We start from the raw sequence: 18,717 nt of genomic DNA, 5'->3' as shown, positions 1-18,717 counted from the left end.
TATATATATATATATATATATATATATATATATATATATATTTTTATTTATAATTTTTATTTATTATTATTGTTTTATTTGAGATTAGGTTCTTGTATTAATGTATTGTGTGTAGTGTAATTTTATTATTTTTTTTTTTTTTTTTATTCAGGTCTTACAGGCGTTGAAAAGTTATATCAAACATTTTGGCATCCTTTTGTGACAGTGTGTTTTCTTCTTTTTTTTTTTTTTTTTTTTTGAAGATTTTTATTTTTTTATTTTTTTTGCCATTTTCTTTTATTTGATAGGACAATAGGGAGACAGGATTTTTTTTTTTTTTTTTTTTGATTTTTTTTTTTTTTTTATTTTTTTTGGGATTTTGGAAGCGAAGTGGGATGGGATTATTATTATTGTTATTATTATTAGTATTGATAATTATTGATATTCTATGTATAGATAATTTGTGTTTATTTTTTTAAATCCAAAATAGCATAGAATTAAATTTTTGTTTTCAATAATTTTATTTTCAATAAAAAAAGTTTAGTTTTTTTGTTTTTGTGTAAAAATGACAACACTGGTTTGGTTAATAGATAATTCATAGCAACACCTTCATCACGGCGGCAAGTTTTTCACAGGCAAGCACCACTCATATATTCTTCAGAAAATGGCAGATATTCATTTTTTATATTGCTGTTAAAACCAGCTGTATGAGTTTGATTAAGGTGCTGCGCCATCGTCTGCTGAAGGGCTTATCTTTCACAAATACTGTAAAACTAACCAGCTATCTCTGTGCTCTCAAGCTACTCTTTTACAAAACAAACAAGAGCAGGAAGTTATGAGCGTAAAGCCTCATAACTACATTTACTGGCATAGTTTATACACGATCCAATCCCTGAGTAATCCAGACAGCGGGTAACAGCGGGTCCCATAAACATCTCGTAATCCAGCCTGCCGGGGAAGCAGTTGAGCGTGTGCTTTAGATGCCGTGTGCATGGACACACTAATTCCAAAGTGAAGCGGGTCACAGCTTACACATTAAAGTCCTGTCAGCCCAGTAATCACTATCTGAGTCAAACCTGAGACGGCACACAAAGCCGCTAGCAGAATGAATGCTCACCCTGCGCTCTATCATTATAACTCATTATGCTTGACTAGCTTTTGTCATTAAAGCAAACATCGAGGGCTGTAATCAAAGATGGAGTCTAAAGGATGTAACAGAGGGGTCCGGCTTTTTGGGGAGGCATATCAGAAATAATTGGCTGTTAGGGAAGAGTGCTTTCTCTAAGCTATGCTTACAGATGCTTTATCTGTATAAAGACTTCCTGTTTACCGTCGATTCTGCTCCTGCATCCACACAAATAGTTCTTTTCTAGAATTCTCCATTATCGTGCAACCAGAAGAAGTTTTCGTGATGAAAGGATCCAAGGTTTGTCTCGAGCCAGATGCTCCTCTGACCACCCTGAGCATCTGGACCGGGGTCATCCCATGCAGCGTGAGCCCGAGCCAACGGAGAACTTTCGAAAACAACAAGCTACAAGCTGCTCTCCTGCATTCCTAAGGCTTTTGTTCCTTGGTTTCCTTTAAATTGAAATTTTTTTATTGTTGGTTTTGTCTTTCACTTCGCCTCCCTGGATCACTGTGCAACTGTCCTGGGTCTTTGATCTACTGCGTATAATGAAGCAGATGAGCACAGGCACTCGTAATCAATCTGGTTTCTCTCAATAAGGTGAAATGAGTGTGGAGGCTGTATTTGGATGCAATTCATGACTGGGGTCTTTCTATGCTGTAGTGGTTTTAATCAGGCTGCGTCTGCTTCCACGTATCACCTGTTCACGTTGGATGTGAGCTGACTGAGAATCCATAACGTGGGGGGAACTATGAAAAACTTATGAAACCACACACATGCATTCAGTGCCTGTCAGGAATTGTTTACGGTTGACAAGTGGATCCATAGGTCTGTGAAGAGTGGCAATGCATGAATTTCAGCGGCGATTGCCTTCAGTGGGATTGTGGAGACTTACAATTACACTGTTCATACCTTTTGTGGATTTGATTCCGACAGATAATGCTGTCTTGCACTAACAAGCATAATGCCAGGCTGCCTTGAAGAAGTCATTTTATTTATTCTACTTTATTTTGTTTATTTTTTTATTGTTGTCCTCAAGGCAAACTTTGACATTTGTACGCACGACACTTGAAGTATTTTCAAAGGCCTCTTCACACCAGGGCAAACAAATTAGATCAACTTATCGGTTAACCTTCAAGATATAAATAATGATACCCAGCCACATGTTGTGCTTGAAGTATTTGGAAAAACTTATTTGTTTGCTTTCAAACAATTATTAAGCAGCACAAATTAGTAACAAAATAATAATAATAATAATAATAATAATAATTATTATTATTATTATTATTATTATTATACAATTACAACAAAATAATATACAAATTCATTTTAATAAATAAATAAATACCTACCTACCTACCTACATAAAAATAAATAAATATGAATAAATAAATAAATAAATAAAATACAATAAATAAAATAATAAAATCAGTAGATTACAATGATTTCTGAAGGATGATGATGCACTAAAGACTGTATTATTGACTGAAAATTCAGCTTTTCCATCACATGAATAAATTAATTGCAATGTTATTTCACTGTTCAAAAATATATATATATATATTTTTAATACACATTTGCTATTAGTTATTAATTCACACTCTTAATTGTGAACAACATTTAAGAAATTTCATGGCCATATGACTGTAGAAGTGAGATTTCTATGCCATTCCATGTACACTTGTGTACATTCTGTTTAGAATAAAGCAAACAATGAGCAATACTTTACAGCATTATTAATCTAGGTTAGTTTTCACCTTTGCTCTTTGCATATTCAATTAAAAATTTAAACAGTGTATTTGCAAATTAGTATAAATTACTATTAGTCAATATATTATGTATGTAAATTACTTTACAATGAACAGTGTATGTATGAATAAACATTAAATGCTGTAATAAAAGTTTATTATTTATTTATTTATTTTTTACTTATTTTTTTATGATATCTAAGCCATTAAACTAATGTTAACAAATTAAACCTTATTCTAGAATGTTACTATTAGATCCTTATTTGTTTTAGAGGTGCACCCTGGGAAAGGTCAGTGAGAGTTTATGCAGTAAAACTCCCCACTATCACAGAGATAGACTGTTGTTTTGTTAGGTGATAGATTCTTTCTAGACACTAGACATGAACCACTTGTTGGTCATATGCCTCAGGGATCTGATTTCAGTACAGAATGAAAGTTTGGTGGTTTAAATGTAATTGGTCAAACCAGCCCTTAAACCAACCATCTCTTCTCGTAGCTCATTGGCTGAGGGCCTGATTCCAAAGGGCATGGCTGTAAAGCCCTCTGCAGCCAGTTAACAGACCTGAGGAATGACTCTTCCCACACTCTGTGTGCTCTTGAGCTGCCTAGCTAGAAATTAAAGACATGGTTGGGTCTTGGTACTGTAATTCCCCAGCTTAGAACTACAACCCATTCATGTTCACACAGCTGAGACCGCCTCTAAAACATGATGTATTTCCCTCGCTCATTATTTCAGCACTTCCTCTTTGTTAAATCCCGGTGATATGGCTTCTTAGAGATGACCTTACGATAAGGCGTAATGTCAGTAAGATCCATCGTCTTTCATAGATGCCTGTTTTCATTTCACACAAATGTGATCATGCAAATTTAATATAAGAGATAACCTATTATCGGCTTTGCACACTGCATCACCATAGTAGAGAGATGGTAGTGCTGCTCTGCCAGATTACTGTATGAATGTGCGTGCTAAGTGAGCTCCAAACCAATAAAATAAGCCATGCTTGAGCAAGTCCCGCTTCGCACGCCACAAAAATCACGTGCGGAAATTAAGTGGAGGTTACAGAATTGCTTTGTCATTTGGCCTAAATCTATTGGATGCTTCATGATATGAGTGTATTTGCTCACAGATTGCTGCACTTTGCTTTTCCCACAACCACAGAGGTTACCGTAAACAAAAGTTTTCTGACATGAGGAGGAGAAACAGGGCTTGGCAATCCTCCTGAGTTCTTATCCAAGTCCAGCTGTTAGTTTTTCTCAGTCTCAGTGTGTCTCTCACTCATAATGAAACTGTTAGAGAGCTAGTTGTTATTGGGTCAGGCTGTGACCTTTCTAGCCTCTTCTCCACTTAGTCTCCACAGGCTACCAGGAGAACCCAGGGTGAGAATTAGGAGTGTATTAGCGACCCCTGCACCTGGTCATGCTTTGAAAGTCTCTCAGGCATACCACGTCGTCCTTAGAGGGAATCAAGCTTTACCTGCCGTCCCATCGCAATTATCATTAGTGCTAACCTCCCCCTTTTCCCTTGTTATCGTTAAAGATGATGATAATTGCATGGATGGGAGAGCGTGGCCCTCTCCCCCAGCTGTTTTTCTTTGCTGTTCACCTTGAGGCTAGACAGCTTTGCCTGAGTTCCCCAGCACTGTGAAGGTCAAGACTGAGGAAATGGGGTAAGTCGTTATAGGAAAGATGCCTCCTAATAACCTGACATCAGAAATCTGTCAGAGAGAGGTTGAATTATACTCATTCAGACAAGCATCCCTTGAATATATGAGCCACAGACTCTTTTGTCTTCAACAGGCTCTCCGGTCCTTGAGTAAAAATCACTTCACTTATACAAATGAATAGCTCCGGACACTAATGTTCCGCCGCAGAATCTCTACCCTAAATTTAGAGTGTATATGCCAGAATCTTCGTTATGCTCTGCTCAGATTCAATTTGTGTGCGTTTTTTCCTTATTGATCGTCCTTATCCGATCAATGCAGGTTCACTTGGATGAAAGAAAAAGAAACAGTTTTAGGTTGGTCCCTAAATGATTTTTTTTGGGTTTTCTTTTGTGTGAGAGAATATATTTTTTTTTTGGGGTTTGTGAGTGTATTTGAGAGGCTAGATGGTGGGAACGCAGTGGTTGGCTATTATCCAGGCAATAAATTGGTTGCAGGGTTGAGAAAGAGACCTCTCTTTAGCCTTAGTAACTGGCAGAAATAGTCACAGCTGTAATTCCCCAATAAAATAGTGTTTTCAAACTTCAACTGTGTGTTTGAGGCATCTTGTAGATCTAGCTGAGGATGTGGAGAAATGAAAAAAGAAAAAAAAAATGACTCTTTTTTTTCTGACTTTACTCTTCTTTCACATCAGTACTCTGTATCTTCATTTTCTACCTTCTTTTTATTTTTTTTATTTATTTTATTTTTTTTTTTTTTATTTTTTTTTTTTTTATTTTTTTTTTTCCCCACTGACTTCCATTATTTTGTCCATTTGTTTGTATCTGCGTGTTCCTAGTTTTAGAACAACATGAGGGTGAGTATAATGATGGCAGAAACTTTGTTTCAGACTAAACTTTCCTTTTTACCATACTGTAATTGTTGAAGTATTTTTCACTCAGGCTTGATTCAATTCCTGAAAGAATCCGTCTGGTATTGATTGGCATTGTTCAAGTTTGGACAGTCAGTTTTGCGGAGGTAGATGAGTCAGATTATTCCAGACAGATTGTGCGTTCTGACAACGCTCTTCCCAGTGGACAGCCAGACTCCACATTGTCTGCTTCGTCTGATGTGTTGCCGGGACATTGAACACATTTTAAGAGTACCTGTCATCAGTGTTTTCAGTTCTCCGCTATCCGTCTCTAGCTTTATGTCTCTGTGACTGCTCTTGGGTGAATCATTTCAGTCCGGAAGCGAACATGTGGTAGTGTTTAGCTTGCTAATGCTCAAGGCTTTTGCTGCCTGGGGGGAGATATCACATGGACAGCTCCCAGCAGAAGGATTCAAGTCCAGTAAACAATCTCTACGCCCAAATGTGAAGAACTTTGGAAATGAGGAGCTCCCATGGGCTGCCCTCTGTCCAAAAATCACAGAAAGGGCTTGTGTGAACTTGAGTGTGTTTTTCTGTTGCCTTTTTTTATTGCTTTTCTTATTGTAAGTTCTATTATTGCTATTGCATTTCACCTTTCGTTGCCGCCAAGAGCTATTCTCTCATCCCTACATATAACATTGTCTGTGGACTCAACACACATGTATGTGATTACGTTGGCAGGAGCAATCTTGTACTGCTAATGTTTTACTAACATTTTGAAACCACCTTCCCCCTGAATACCTCTCGACTTTGTGTTTTCCTTCTAATGGATTGCATTACTGAAGCATCACTCTGAAATACTGCTGTTTTTATTGCACCGAAACACCCCGAACATAATCAGTCCTTCACGGTCAGTTTATAACAAAAACCACCTGGCTATTTTTCTCCATCAATAGTTGGCCCACTTATTCAATTATTTATTACATTTTCTTGTATTCATTCATGTTATTTATGTCCTCCATGTACACAACATGTCTTGAATTGACTTTAATTTCTTTGTATAAATAGCGGATTTCCATAAAATCTTAACGAGCCATCTGTATTTGTTTCACTATACGCAGAGGCTGCCTTTATCCTTGTAATGTTGTGAGGCCCAGTTTATTTTTTATTTTTTTTTGTATTTAACACAAAACTAACAAAGAAGGTTTTATCTACATCTAAATAAAACTTTATTTCTCTAGCACTTCTTTATGGTGTTTTAGGGAAGCACTTAATGTAGATATTGGTTTCTTTTTTGTTGTTTATCTGTGGTGATAAATGGATTTTTATCCTTTAAACTGTAAGCTATTTCTTCTGTGGAAAAAAGTAATACATTTTAAAGAATGTTTTGCTACAGTTTTCCATATAAAAGACAGGAACCATATAATCAAAGGAACCCAAAAGATAATTAGAATGTGTTTCTTTAATGCCTTTCTAAATAACACAAGTTTTGAACCATATAATCAAAGGAACCCAAAAGATAATTAGAATGTGTTTCTTTAATGCCTTTCTAATTTGTGGCTGGCCTCACAAATGCTCTATTGAATAAACAGTTTTGAAACAAATCACAGTTGATTGTGTAGGTGTTGTTTTAATATTCTAGTGGGTTGATCAAGAGACTTCACTCACTTGGCTGTTGGCAGAAGTCCTGTACCCATCATCAGTGATGGACAGACGGGGATACTGTAGCCTGTTATGCACTAATGATTTGTCTTAGAAACAGTGGGTTGTACTGTTGCCCTTTATTTATTAATTTTTTGTATTTAAAAACTTTTTTGGTATTTTAGAAATTGATGAAGTATTGTTTTGTATTGCAATGTCATAAATACGTAGGGTGGAGTGTAATTCAATCAGTCATCCTTCTGCAAATAGAAAAAAGTCTCCCAAACTGCCCTTTTCCACCATGAGTGGAAGTAGCGATGGGCTGAGCTGTGTCTGTTTCTCATTTATCTAGCATCGCTCGGACTGAGGAGGTGCGGGCCTGGCGGGCTGCGGATCTCTAACAGCTGAAGAGCCTGAGGATGTGTTGAGAACATCCTGCTGAGAGCGTGGGCTACCCAGGTGGGAGAGCCAGCTGGTGGAAGGGTGTGACAATGCGCCTAAGGGGGTGGTTGGGGTATCTTGAGTTCAACAATATGGCTGAAAGCTGTTCCTTCACCTGCAGCCCTTCCCCTAAAATATTAAGATCCTTCGGGAGCCCTGTTTTCAGATATTTTATTTTCTCTGGTATTCAAGTTTCTCCAATTGGAGCTGTCTTCTGAGTACATTGCTGACTTTCTTGAGTGGAATCTATCTATAGGCCTCTTTTTGTCTAAAATATGGAGTAGTACTGCAATATAGAGTAAAATATAAGCACAGGCTCACAGGCTTAACATTTATCCTGCTTGAGTTCTTTCTAAAAAAACAAAGCACATAACTTCGTAAGTAGGCTACTAAATTTGCTTCTGTGGATATGAATTGTATAAACTACAATGTTTTTCTTAGATTTTCCACCGACTCTAGCCATCAAATGTAACCCATTGGCAAGGCAAAGCCGACTGTTATTTGCCAAAATGCGCTTTGATGCATTCGCTTGATAAGTTATTGTTATTTGTCAAGATGAGCGGTCATGAGTTAGGATTGATTTTTTATGAAGTGGCAACACCAGCGGTCAAAAGCTAGAAATGCATTTTGCAGAAGTGGCAACACCCGCGGCGGTCTCTATTGTTTTGTCTGTCCGTATCTATCTTTCTATCTATGAATTGGAATTTGCACCCATAGCAGATCTACACAGGTTAAAAACATCCAAGGTGCATATAGGGTTTTTAGTGAACGTGTGCTTCTACATGAGCAGTGGCAAACACTGTGCTGCAGTATTTGCATGTTGGGGGTGTTGAGCAGCGAGCTCACTGGCTACCAATGTGGAGAGAACCAATCAGCTGTGCCATGTTATAATGATGTCATTATGAAAGTTGATTTAGACCTATCGTACTGCATCATCTTGAGTTTCATTCCAGAACTTTGGATTTAATTAGATATATAATTAATAACTTTTTGGAACTGCAAGTGCTATCATCTGTCAGGGTGTTAAATGCTCACACAAATTAATTACTTGGTATCCATTTTGCCTGAGCACACCTGAGCTTTTAGCATCAAAATAAATAAATAAATAAATCAATATTTAAGTAGATAATTATAGATGATCAGGATTAGTTGAGTAATCATAACTTGCAGACCATCAGTTCTCACCATTAATTACAGTAGTGATATTGAATTAATAGGTAAGGGAGTGTTGTTGGCAGAAAATCAAAGTGTTTGTGGGATGTTCCTGCTTTGATAGCTCCTTCACATATGCAGATTTCTTGGGAGAGGCTTGTTTGTATTTGATTTCCTGGGAGACTTCCATCTTGGGCTTAAATAAATAGCGGAGTTGTGATGATTAGCGCTGAGGTGTGCTCCTACTCCCACAAGCAATCTGCCAAACATAGGCTTCTTCTGTCTTTGTTTTCACCTGAGTATTACCCAGAATCTCTCTCTCTTTCTTTTTCCCTCGGGTGGGTCCCAGAGCTGCGGCCTTGATTGCGCTCTAATTTAGTTACTTGGTAGTTGACTGTGACAATGGTTCGGCCGAGGATTTTGCTGACACATTGTGTCACTCAGGGAGAGGCTCTCTTCAAGCAGGCCTCAAAGGGAGCCGGTCCCTCGAATACTAGACACACATGTACGGAATTAACTTCGGTTTGGGGCTGTTCCAAGCTGCTGTTCCTGCTGCTCCTTAGGATTACATAAATAACACAATTATCTCCTTGGCTCTGAGCCGTTGACAGAGCAAGCCCTGTGTTTGTCAATAGCAGGTCCACAAAATCTCCCTCCAATACAGAGCGGTGCCGTAGTCATGCGCCGATGGTGTCTTTAGCACATCGTCTCTATACGTCTGTCTCTCTTGCTGTTTTTCTATCTCACCTGTCTTTCTCTATTCCTTTTCCATTTTCTCCTACCCTCATTTTTCTCTTCTCATACCTTCCTCCCGTTTTTTTTTTATTTTTTATGTCATGCTATAAAAAGGAAGTCTGAAATGCATCAGTTTCTTGGTTTAATCGTGACATGTGTGCCATGATCTAGCGTTTCTCTGTCCTTATGCTTTCCACCCTGGATCAATTATTGAGGTGCCACATGTATAATTACCTTATAGAGAGGAACATATGTCATTTTTATTGCTACAGTGGGAGCTCATAAACAGTGTGGTCCAAAGCATAGGAGTCATGCTTTTCATTTTGGTTAGCTGTATGACAAGACCACATCCAAAATAATACAATCCATTCTTCTGATACAATTTTTAGGCTTTGTTTTTTGTTATTAGCGATGCTCACTTAGGTGGGCACCACTTTTCCTCAAATGTATGACTTAGATGAAGTATCTAATTTGGCAGTTCTGTTATCATTCAAGCCCCCTTGTGTCATTCCAAACTCATGTGACTGACTTTCTTTTGAGGAGCGCTAGTGATATTCTGAAGAATGTTTCAGTTGTTTTGGCCACACAATGAATGTTGACAGCAGTCAACTTTAAAAATACAAAATAGACATAAAGGTAGTGTGAAACGGCTCGATTATTCATCTCTGATCACAGAAATATTGGATTTTTATCTTGTACCATTAAGCAAGCACCTACGAACCAGCCAGAACACCTTAGCAACAGCATAACAATGTGATAAGAGCCACTCAGTACACCTGGCAACCTTACGTAACACCATACAATTGTGGTGGTGGTTTCTTCAAAAAATGCAAAAATCTAGTTTTTTTTTTTTTTTTATCTAGTTTTTTTTTTTTTCTGTAATCACAGTTTGTGCAGTCAATCTGTTTATGCTTGATGTTTGGAATTTGTTGAACCCTCAGCTTCTGCAAATGTCTACCCCAACACCATCACCCCCCCACCCAAAAAAAAAAAAAAATAAAATAAGCAGATGCATTTACTGGTTTTGATAAGTAATGCTACCCTCTGGTTCTGTCTCTCTACTTTCAGTGAAAAAGGACGTGGTAGAAACAGATGACAGGATGACACAATTCAAGAAAAAAGCAAAAGAGCTGCGAATTCTGGATGCCAAGACAGCCCAGAATCTGTGTAAGTTATCAGCATTCCATATCATCTGTGTCCCCTAACACCCAGCCAAGAGCCTCTAGATCTGTGTTTTTTGTTCTTCCTTCCAAAGAAGTTACATTTGTCTCTAAAGAATTGTCTTTTTTATTATTATAAATTTTTTTAAGAGATGTCCTAGGTATTTTTGCTCCATACTGGAAAAGATGGATCTAAGCGATTTTCTGAATCTATAGCAGCAATGCTGTTTTGCTTTAACTGAAACTTTTCTTCTGTTCTCTTCTGTTTGTTTGTTTTCTTGTTCCTACATATCATGTCAGCTTTGAAATTCCTCTTATCCTCTTGTATTGTCAAGCAGCACTTGTCAGTATTTGCTCTTCCTGCAACAGGTTTTGGGGATGGTGTTTTTTGATAATGGATTCTACCCGATTCCTCTGATATCAGTTGTATCGAAAACACATAGGAGGATAACAGGAAAAAGGACAAAGCATATTATTTGTGTCTGCCTCATCCTAACCACAGACAAAGCAAGATATTCCTCCCAAACCACAGGTACTTCCATCTGGGACATTGATTGATTCATTCATTCATTCTTGTCCCAACATTGATTTACTTAAAGGGGTCATATGATGCTGCTAAAAATAACATTATATTGTGTATTTGGTGTAATGCAATGTGTTTATGCGGATTAAGGTTAAAAAACACATTATTTTCCATATAATGTACATTATAGTTTCTCCACTATGCCCTGCTTTCTGAAACGCGTCGATTTTCACAAAGCTCATCAATCTGAAAAGCGAGGTGTGCTCTGATTGGCCAGCTATTCAGTGCGTTGTGATTGGCTGAATGCCTCAAGCATGTGACGGAAATGTTACGCCTCTTAACATACTATGCCGTCTCCCAGGCCAGCGGCAGCACGAGACTCAGTCCAGCTGCTCTGCTCGTGCACATCCCATCATCACTTTCTTTTAGCAGTTCAGTCAATGTTAGGAGTAACTGAATAACTCGTGATATTGGTTTATTTCGCATCAGAAGGAGTGTTAGGCACGTTTATAAACAGAGTAACTTATGTTATTTGTGGATTAGTGCATACTGGAGACACAAACTGTTTCAAACGATTCAGATAGATTTGATGAACTGGTTCGACCGTTTCACTAATAAGATCCGGTTAAATAGAAAGACTCGTTCTTGATCTGGACATCATTAGACGAGACAAAACAAATAAAACCCATTACAAATGAGGCATTTGTTGCATCCAGTGGGGAAATAATTACTGGTATAATGATTTATACTGTCTTTTTACGCGTTGTGTTGCGTATCGCACTGCGTAAACATAAAACCATGTCTGCATTTGTGATCTGAGAAACAACAAGCCTACTCTACTGCTCAAAACTCGTGTTTGAATCATCAATGACAAATTATTTACATATAAAAAACGTAACGTTAACTACAGGCTGTGAGTCAGAAGCGCCAGACTGTCCTTGCAAAGTTTGAACTGCCCAACTTTATAGAAACAGCCGTTGTGCCACAGACTCATTGCAGACTGCTGATTCAGGAAACAGTCCTCATCCTCCATAAAATGTGCAGCACACATTGGAATATTTGGGTTGGACTGTTCTGGAACAGTGTTGAAATACAACTTTACCACTGGTTTCTAGTCATGTCCTCACTTCAACGAAACACACAGCGACTCCACAACATGGCAGCTGCTGCAACAGAGAGCATAAACGTTATGTCTTCTTTCTTTGCGTGAAGATCTGGGCGGCGTTATGCAAATCTTCCCACATAGTGACGTAGAGATGTGGGGGCGTGGGACGAGCCGTTTTAGGGGGTGTTGTTAACCCTTAACTTTTATAAAGAATATCTCTTTGGATTTGAGACTTTAGTCTTTGCAACTTTACAGATCTTCTTTATGCACCAAGAGCTTGTAGCACTCCAAAGAGAAAGGAAAAATTTAAATCACATCATATGACCCCTTTAAAACACGATTCATTTATTTATCAAAATCAGTTTAATTAAATTTGGCCATTTTTCAGTTCTACTTTATCTTTACCCCATGACACTGAAACACTCAGTTTGACTCTGTACTGGACAAAAATAACTACTGGTTGATGGTTTGTGTTGATATCATAGTTTGTTTTGTAGACATCTTGCTTTGTGGCCTGTATTGATCAGTCTGTCAGACCCTCGTGTCATGTATTAACTCTCTGTCTCTTTTCCACTGCCACTTTTTCTCCCTCTCTTGAATCTTCAGGGAGTGTTTGTTTGTGTGTGTGTGTGTGTGTGTATGAATTCATTGTGTTCTCAAGAGTGCCTGCGACTCTTTGGACTCTGATTGATGAAAGCAGCATGAGAATGTGATTTTTATTCTTTTTTTGGACATGTTGGCTTCTTTGTCTTGGAGAGGAGAACACCTTGGATATACAATATCACACTTCATGAAATATTCATAGCAAATGCTAAAATAACCAGCCACCTGAGTATATGTCCTACCCATGCTTGTTTTCATCCTAGCTGGAAGAGTACTTGGATTCCAATTGAATATATCAATGCAATTTGAATGTGCAAATAGAGTAAGATGAAGCTCAGAGTCTGGCTACACTGCTGCTGTTGAAGAACATAATTTTAAGCCACTTTATCCCAAGTTTGGTTTAACATGGATAATAAAAATATAACTAGGTGTGTGCATTTTCAGACAAAACATGGTGCTTGCTCTTCTTTTATGGACATATGCAGTTACTAGAGTTTTAAATAGGGTTGCTGAATGGCCCATTAATTTCTGGTCCCTAGATATGGATTAGATGAATTAATTTATGGATTTGTTTGTTTGATTGTTTCTTGTTTGTCTTGTTTTTGTTTTGTTTTTTTACTTTTTTTTTGTATTAGCACACTTCTTTTTTAACAAAACTGCACAGTGTAATGTATCATTCATATCTCAGAATGAGTTATTCCCTAAAGAATAATACAATATGTAGTGTTAGAATGTATTAAAATCCTTAACACTTACCATGAGAAGTAATAATAGAGATGCTTGTGTCAGTCAGTACTAATGCAACAAAAGGGGTGCCATTTTCATGAATCATGTAACATGCTCATATAACATGCAACAAGGGTAGATGACATCAAGGTCAGGTTTGTGTGTGTTTTTCCTTTTTCTTCTCTTCTTTTCTTCTTTGATTAGAGCTGGAGCAGATGGAGATGGCCCTAACAGAAAAAAAAATGCCAGTGACATTTCTCTCTTCCCCTCATTCACTCACTTTCACGTTCTCATTCTCTAATTCTCATTTCTGCTAGTTCTTTAGCCTGATTTTGATGCAACACACACGCATACACACATCACTTCAGGCTTCAGAGGAACTAATGCCAGAACACGAGTGGGAGTGCTGTTACACATTCACTTCAGCCACAAATCTGTCATCTTTCTCAGAGAAAGGAAAGGGGGGGTGGGACAGGAAAGCAGAAAGAGTGAATGTAAAATAATCTTAAATGCCAAACTATTTTATTTTATTTATTTATTTTTTTTTTTGTGATGGGGGCCTCAAAGACAGGGTTGATCCAGGGTTGTGAAAATGACCCACGATACTTGTGCAACTCAGTTCAGCTCTTTACTTTGACAAAAGAGTGTTACTCATACCCCCAGGTATCTATTGCTGTCTTCCCCTCATGCTGAGAGTACAGTCTGTGGGCTGACTGGACAATGCCCACACTTTCATTTTTTGGCCATGAAATTCTAGGAAAACTTGCTGAGTTCATTGATCCTGGGGGTCTGTGAGCAATCCCACACAGATACAGACATGATCCCACACATCATTGTGAGTGTAAAGAGAAGCTGGATATTTGTTCGGCTACTCTGGACCTGGGGCCCGGGTGTGGCTCTGTGCACAGCTGCAACAATAATCCAGATGTGATGAGAAGGCTGTGAATCTCACGAGTGCAGGAGGAACCGAGCAAAGCAGGCAACCGCTACATGAAGTCATGCTCCTCTATTAACACAGAGATACCCAGCAGAGCTCTGTGGTCCATTAGCATGTTTAACAATCCCAGCATTCTGTTCTCTTCCTTGGTCCAACTCCAGAAGAATCACGTCGACCCTCCGTCAGCATACCTTTTTTACACATGTAGCGGACTGCATTTAAAACAAAGTGAGAGTTGCTATAAATTATGCCCTTGTGTGGAGGCGGTTTAGTATAGATAGCATTTTTATATATGGGGTGGAAGTGCTCTCTTTGCTTAAATGTTTGCAATTTGGTGGACTTGCAGGTTTTGCTGTGTTAAAAAAATAAATAAAAAAATTACACAAACTGTGACTAAATCCCCGGGCTGATGAGTACGAGTGGATATGAACGGAAATGAATTATGGGATGCATCTGTCATGGACAAACTTGTTAGAGGAAAAACTCTGGATTATTCACTCAGTGTGAATGTGTAAATTATGCTAATGAATCAACAGATGAGGCAAAAGCATTTGTCGTCCAATTAATTTTTTTTTTTTCTTTGCAGCAAATATGATAAGTTCTGACTGGGGGTTGTTAAACTCACCACATTCAGTGACTAACCATTTGTTTGTTTATTGGCATGTGATACTCTTGATGATTGGCTCATCATACTACTGATGGCTGCTTTATTAGCATATCCCTATAGTCAGGCAGTATTGTGTTGTTAGACTAGTTTTAAAATCTCATTGTGCATTTTGGCACACCAAAGCTTCAATAAGAATTTCTTCCTATGCCATTGTGTCCGGGTTTTGCCAGATGAGCCCCCTGCTTTGAAATGCTGCCGTGTTTGCTCTATCTTCATCTCCTGAAAAAAAAGTGTTCGCTCTACCTTCTTTTCTTTATTTGAAGAAGAACAGAATTTTGTTTTATGTGGATGGACGGGTATTTTGTTGCAGGAAGTTGGGCATATTTTGAATTGGAGTAAGTAGATCATAGTGTGGGAATGGTAGTTTATTAAATCACTGTTCATTAGAAGTTGGACCTCGTTCACCTGCACACCAGAGAGCTGGATAGTGGGGTGAGACAGACGGGCCTTCACATTCATTGGCTGATGCAATTCAGAGGAATCTGACCAAATAAATACTTATTTCGGAGAACAGACTATCACGTTTCATCTTCAGTATATCCACTCAGCCATGCATTCCCATCAAACATTTGCTGAAATGGCTTAGAGGTAGTTGGTACAAAACAAGAGCAACCCCTTGAATGCTTTCTGTACTGTGATGATTTCCCAGAACAAAAACAGGTTCTGCTTGGCATTGTTTCCAGACAATACTGGAAAACTCTTGACTGTTTTAATTTACGTAAATGTTAAGGTAATTTTAACCTCAATGCAGTGACTGCTTCATACAGAAATGTACAATTATGTTCGGTCCCCCACTGATGCACTTTAAACTGCGCACTTTAAGCTATATGCTATAATTACAGACTATTCTTTTCTCAGAAGCGATGAAGGTTATCAAATTCAGCTGTTGGGTAAATTGCACCTGTAGTTCTCTGCATTTCAACCTGGGTGAAAGTTTAAGATGTGCAGTCATTATCTGTTGATAGGGCCTCAAATCTGAGGCTATTTTAGCCTGCTTTTATTGTTGCCAGAAAATTGTGTTTCTCTTTCACTTCCAATTGCCCCGAAGTGGAACAAACACTCTAATAGTGTTTAACCATCCACCTGAGAAGTTATTGACGTTGTCCCATGGTCATTTCTGAGGGAGGCCCTGTTGAACATGCTGACACTCCAAACTACAGGGCCAGAAAATGACTCCTCCATTTTTTTTTTCTTTTTCCTTTCCAAACAGCAATTTTCCTGGGTTCATTCCGTCTGCCTTATGAAGAGATCCGGGATATCGTGCTGCAGGTGGATGAGGAGAGGCTAAGTGAAGCACTAATCCAGGTGAGTTGTGTGTGCATAGGCATTTTCACAAAATGCAGCTTGATCCCCTATTTGAAACTCTTTATTATGTAGAGGGGCAATGTATGAAATGCAAACACATTCTGGTCAAAATCCAGTCCATATATATATATTTTATATATATATAATGCAGCTTGATCTATATATAATATATATAATAGAAGACTTTGCAACTGATGGATAAGGGCCTTGTCTAGACTGGTGATCAAGAAGCTGATGGTCACTCTAGTTGAGCTCCATGATCTTATATGCAGATGGGAGAAACCTACAGAAGGGCAAACATCACTGCAACACTCCACCGATCTGGGCTTTATGTAGGTGTGGCAAGACTTAATCTTCTGCTAAGTGAAAACACACAAAAACCCACTTGGAATTTGCAAAAAGGCACCTAAAGGACCCTTAGACTGTGAGAAACAAGATTCTCTGGTTTGATGAACCTCAATTTTAAGCATAATGTTTGAAGGAAACCAGGCACTGCTCATCACCTGCAGAGTACTATCCAAAAAGTAAAGTGTGCTGGTAGCCTCATGCTGTGGGGGTGTTTTTCAGTGGCAGTTCTGATGGACTGTACTTATTTGAGTTTTTTTTTTTTTTTTTTTAACTTTACAAAGTTGTGACAATTCTGTTTTTCATACCCCTTCATTTATTTATGTTTTTTTTTTTTTTTTTGCTTATTTTAGATTTCTTTAAACTTCATTTATGTCACTTTTTTTTTTTTTTTTTTTCTATACACCATAATGACAAAGCACCTTAACGGCCTCAAGTCTTTTTAGATATGATGCGACAAGCTTTGCACATCAGCATTTGGCAATTATCTGTCAGGTTGGACATTTTGAGGTTTCTCCAGAAATATTTGATTGGTTCAAGGTCAGGCTCTGGCTGGGCCACCCAAGGACATTCACAGAGTTGTCTATAAGACGATCTTGCTGTGTTTAGGTTCACAATGCTGCCCACTAATATTGGCACCCCTGGTATATATGAGCAAAGGTGGCTGTAAAAATAAATCTACATCATTTATCTTTTTGATCTTTTATTGAAAAAATTGTAAACTTTCATTGAAGTGAAACAATTGAAAGTGGGGGGAAATTTTCTCCAATGCATGTTAGCTACCATTATAGGCGCCCCTAGAAATTCTTATGAGTAAAACATCTCAGAAGTACATTCTTATTCATATTTACATTTTTTAGCACACCAGGGTGATTATAAACACATGCAATGTCCAGCCATGACTTCCCGTTCCACAGAATTATAAATATGTAATCATCTATCACAAGGAGTAAAACCAAAGAATATAGTTCTGATGTACAGAACAAGATTGTTGAGCTTCACAAAATAGAAAGTGGCTGTAAGAAAATAGCTAAAGCATTGAAAATCCTCATTTCGACCATCAGGACAATAATTAAGAAGTTCCAATGAACAAAGGATGTTACAAATCTGCCTGGAAGATTGTGTGTGTGTATATCATCCTAATGCACACTTGCTAAAGACTCTCCAAGGGTCACAGCTGAAGAATTGAAGAGATTAGCTGAATATTGTGGTCAGAAAGAGAATTGAAGAGATTAGCTGAATATTGTGGTCAGTATATATATATATATATATATATATATATATATATATATATATATATATATATATATATATATATATATATTATATATAAATAAACAGAATTGAAGAGATTAGCTGAATATTGTGGTCAGAAAGCCTATAAATATATATTCTATGGTCAGATAAAACATAAAAAAGAGCTTTTTGGCAGCAAACCCACCCGATGGGTTTGGTGCAAACAGAGATAAAAGAAAAAAAGTACCCCATATCCACGGTTAAATATACTGCTGGATCTCTATTGTTATGGGCCAGTTTTTCTGCCGGAGGTCCTGGACATCTTGTTCAGATACATGGCATCATGGATTCTATCAAATACCAACAGATAAAAAATCTAAACCTGACAGACTCTTTAAGAAATCTTATAATGGACCATGTTTGGATCTTCCATCAAGAAAATGATCCAAAACAAACATCAAAATCAACACAAAAATGTGTCACTGAGCACAAATTGAAACTTCTGCCATGGCTGTCTCAGTTCCCTGACCTGAACCCTGTAGAAAATGGAGCTGGGATTCTGAAGGATCTGGAGAGATTCTGAATGAAGGAATGTTCTCTGATCTGGTCAGGTGTTCTACAAACTCATCAGGCATTACAGGAGAAAACTCAGAACTGTTGTCTTGAGAAAAGGACGTTGCAATAATTGGGTGCCAATAACTGTGGCTAATGTGAACTAGAGAAAAACATTTATTTCACAATGTGAGTTTCCCCCACTTTCCATTGTTTGTTTGTTCA

General features: G+C 37.9%; 1 protein-coding gene across 1 annotated transcript in view; it reads left to right on the top strand.

Annotated features, from left to right (window-relative positions):
- Nucleotides 1–18,717, top strand: part of diaph2 (diaphanous-related formin 2) — a 379,799-nt gene that overhangs the window by 197,438 nt on the left and 163,644 nt on the right. The window contains exons 20-21 of the mRNA XM_042770138.1: nt 10,400–10,500; nt 16,265–16,359. Of these exons, the coding sequence (XP_042626072.1) occupies nt 10,400–10,500; nt 16,265–16,359 (196 nt within the window). The remainder of the gene's footprint in view (nt 1–10,399; nt 10,501–16,264; nt 16,360–18,717) is intronic.

This window comes from Cyprinus carpio, chromosome A14 (assembly GCF_018340385.1).
Source record: "Cyprinus carpio isolate SPL01 chromosome A14, ASM1834038v1, whole genome shotgun sequence".
Classification (NCBI taxonomy): Eukaryota; Metazoa; Chordata; class Actinopteri; order Cypriniformes; family Cyprinidae; genus Cyprinus; species Cyprinus carpio.
This window is presented reverse-complemented; position numbering and strand designations above follow the sequence as displayed.